This window comes from Poecilia formosa, unplaced genomic scaffold (assembly GCF_000485575.1).
Source record: "Poecilia formosa unplaced genomic scaffold, Poecilia_formosa-5.1.2 Scaffold787, whole genome shotgun sequence".
In the NCBI taxonomy this organism is placed as follows: Eukaryota; Metazoa; Chordata; class Actinopteri; order Cyprinodontiformes; family Poeciliidae; genus Poecilia; species Poecilia formosa.
This window is the reverse complement of record NW_006800726.1, coordinates 88,838-90,134: the sequence shown is the minus strand read 5'-3', so window position 1 is coordinate 90,134 and position 1,297 is coordinate 88,838. Positions and strand designations below refer to the sequence as shown.

The 1,297-nt window shown below is 50.2% G+C and overlaps 1 protein-coding gene across 4 annotated transcripts in view; it reads left to right on the top strand.

Moving 5' to 3' along the window:
- LOC103131567 (nesprin-2) overlaps positions 1-1,297 on the top strand; it is a 23,023-nt gene that overhangs the window by 9,967 nt on the left and 11,759 nt on the right. For 3 of the 4 annotated variants that reach the window (XM_016666740.1, XM_016666738.1, XM_016666741.1), the window contains exon 2: positions 877-1,090. In XM_016666740.1, the coding sequence (XP_016522226.1) occupies positions 894-1,090 (197 nt within the window). In that variant the 5' untranslated portion in view covers positions 877-893. Of the gene's footprint in view, positions 1-389; positions 1,091-1,297 lie in introns of those variants that run through there. The other variant, XM_016666739.1, reaches the window with a different exon arrangement.

Below are 1,297 nucleotides of genomic sequence, written 5' to 3'. Positions count from 1 at the left end.
TTGGTTGGATGGTTGGTTGGATGGTTGGATGGTTGGTTGGATGGTTGGTTGGTTGGATGGTTGGTTGGATGGTTGGATGGTTGGTTGGATGGATGGTTGGTTGGATGGTTGGTTGGATGGTTGGATGGTTGGTTGGATGGATGGTTGGATGGATGGTTGGTTGGATGGATGGTTGGTTGGTTGGATGGTTGGTTGGTTGGATGGTTGGTTGGATGGTTGGTTGGTTGGATGGATGGTTGGATGGTTGGTTGGATGGATGGTTGGTTGGCTGGTTGGTTGGATGGATGGATGGCTGGTTGGTTGGATGGATGGATGGATGGTTGGTTGGTTGGATGGTTGGATGGTTGGTTGGATGAAAATGGTCAACATTGTTTAGGTGTTTTTATTTAGATTGTCCGATGGTCCCGTTTTCTGGATGTTCCTGAATGTGCCATGAGAGTGTTGGTAGGGAAGTCTCCTCTGGGTCGGAGCGACCCGTCAGAACCGGCAGGTTGGATCATCTCATGCTGTGCAGCATTTGGACCGGCTGGATTTGGACTTTAGCAGGTTGTTCTTCAGAACCAGAGTGGTTTTCCTTCAGGCTGAATTCAGATTCGAGTTTGGATCCGCCTGCTGTGACATAAAGTTCTGGTTCTGGTCCACCAGTTGATTGCATCAGAATGAGAGATTAGAGTCTGCTGTCACGTTTTAAAGAGGCCCTGCAGAATGTTGTCTTGCTGAAATTGGTTCCACATGTAAACGTTCTGCATGAGTTCTGGATTTGTTTGGTACCGGGCAGAACCGGGTCATTTCAGACCAACTCCTGGACCATCACCTCCAGTACCAGGTACAAACAGTTGGGATGGTGACATGACTTCCTGTAGCATTCTCCATCAGGTGGATCAGAGGATGAAATGATGTCTGGACCGAACCCATCGTCACAGCACCACTCAGACCCACTCTGCTGCTCCGACAACAACGCCGGGCCTGGAGACGAGTCCCTGGAGTCAGAACCGCTGCTGGATCTGAACCAGCAACCCGTCCTCTGCAGCTGGACGAGTCAGGGAGACAGCAGCTGGAGCCAAGATGGAGAACAGCCGAGATACGGGCAGTGAGTCCATTTCTTCACTGATGGTGTCAGTCAGTCAGTCAGTGAGTCAGTCAGTCAGTGAGTCAGTCAGTGAGTCAGTCAGTCAGTGAGTCAGTCAGTGAGTCAGTCAGTGAGTCAGTCAGTCATTGAGTCAGTCAGTCATTGAGTCAGTCAGTCATTGAGTCAGTCAGTCATTGAGTCAGTCAGTCAGTGAGTCAGTCAGTCAGT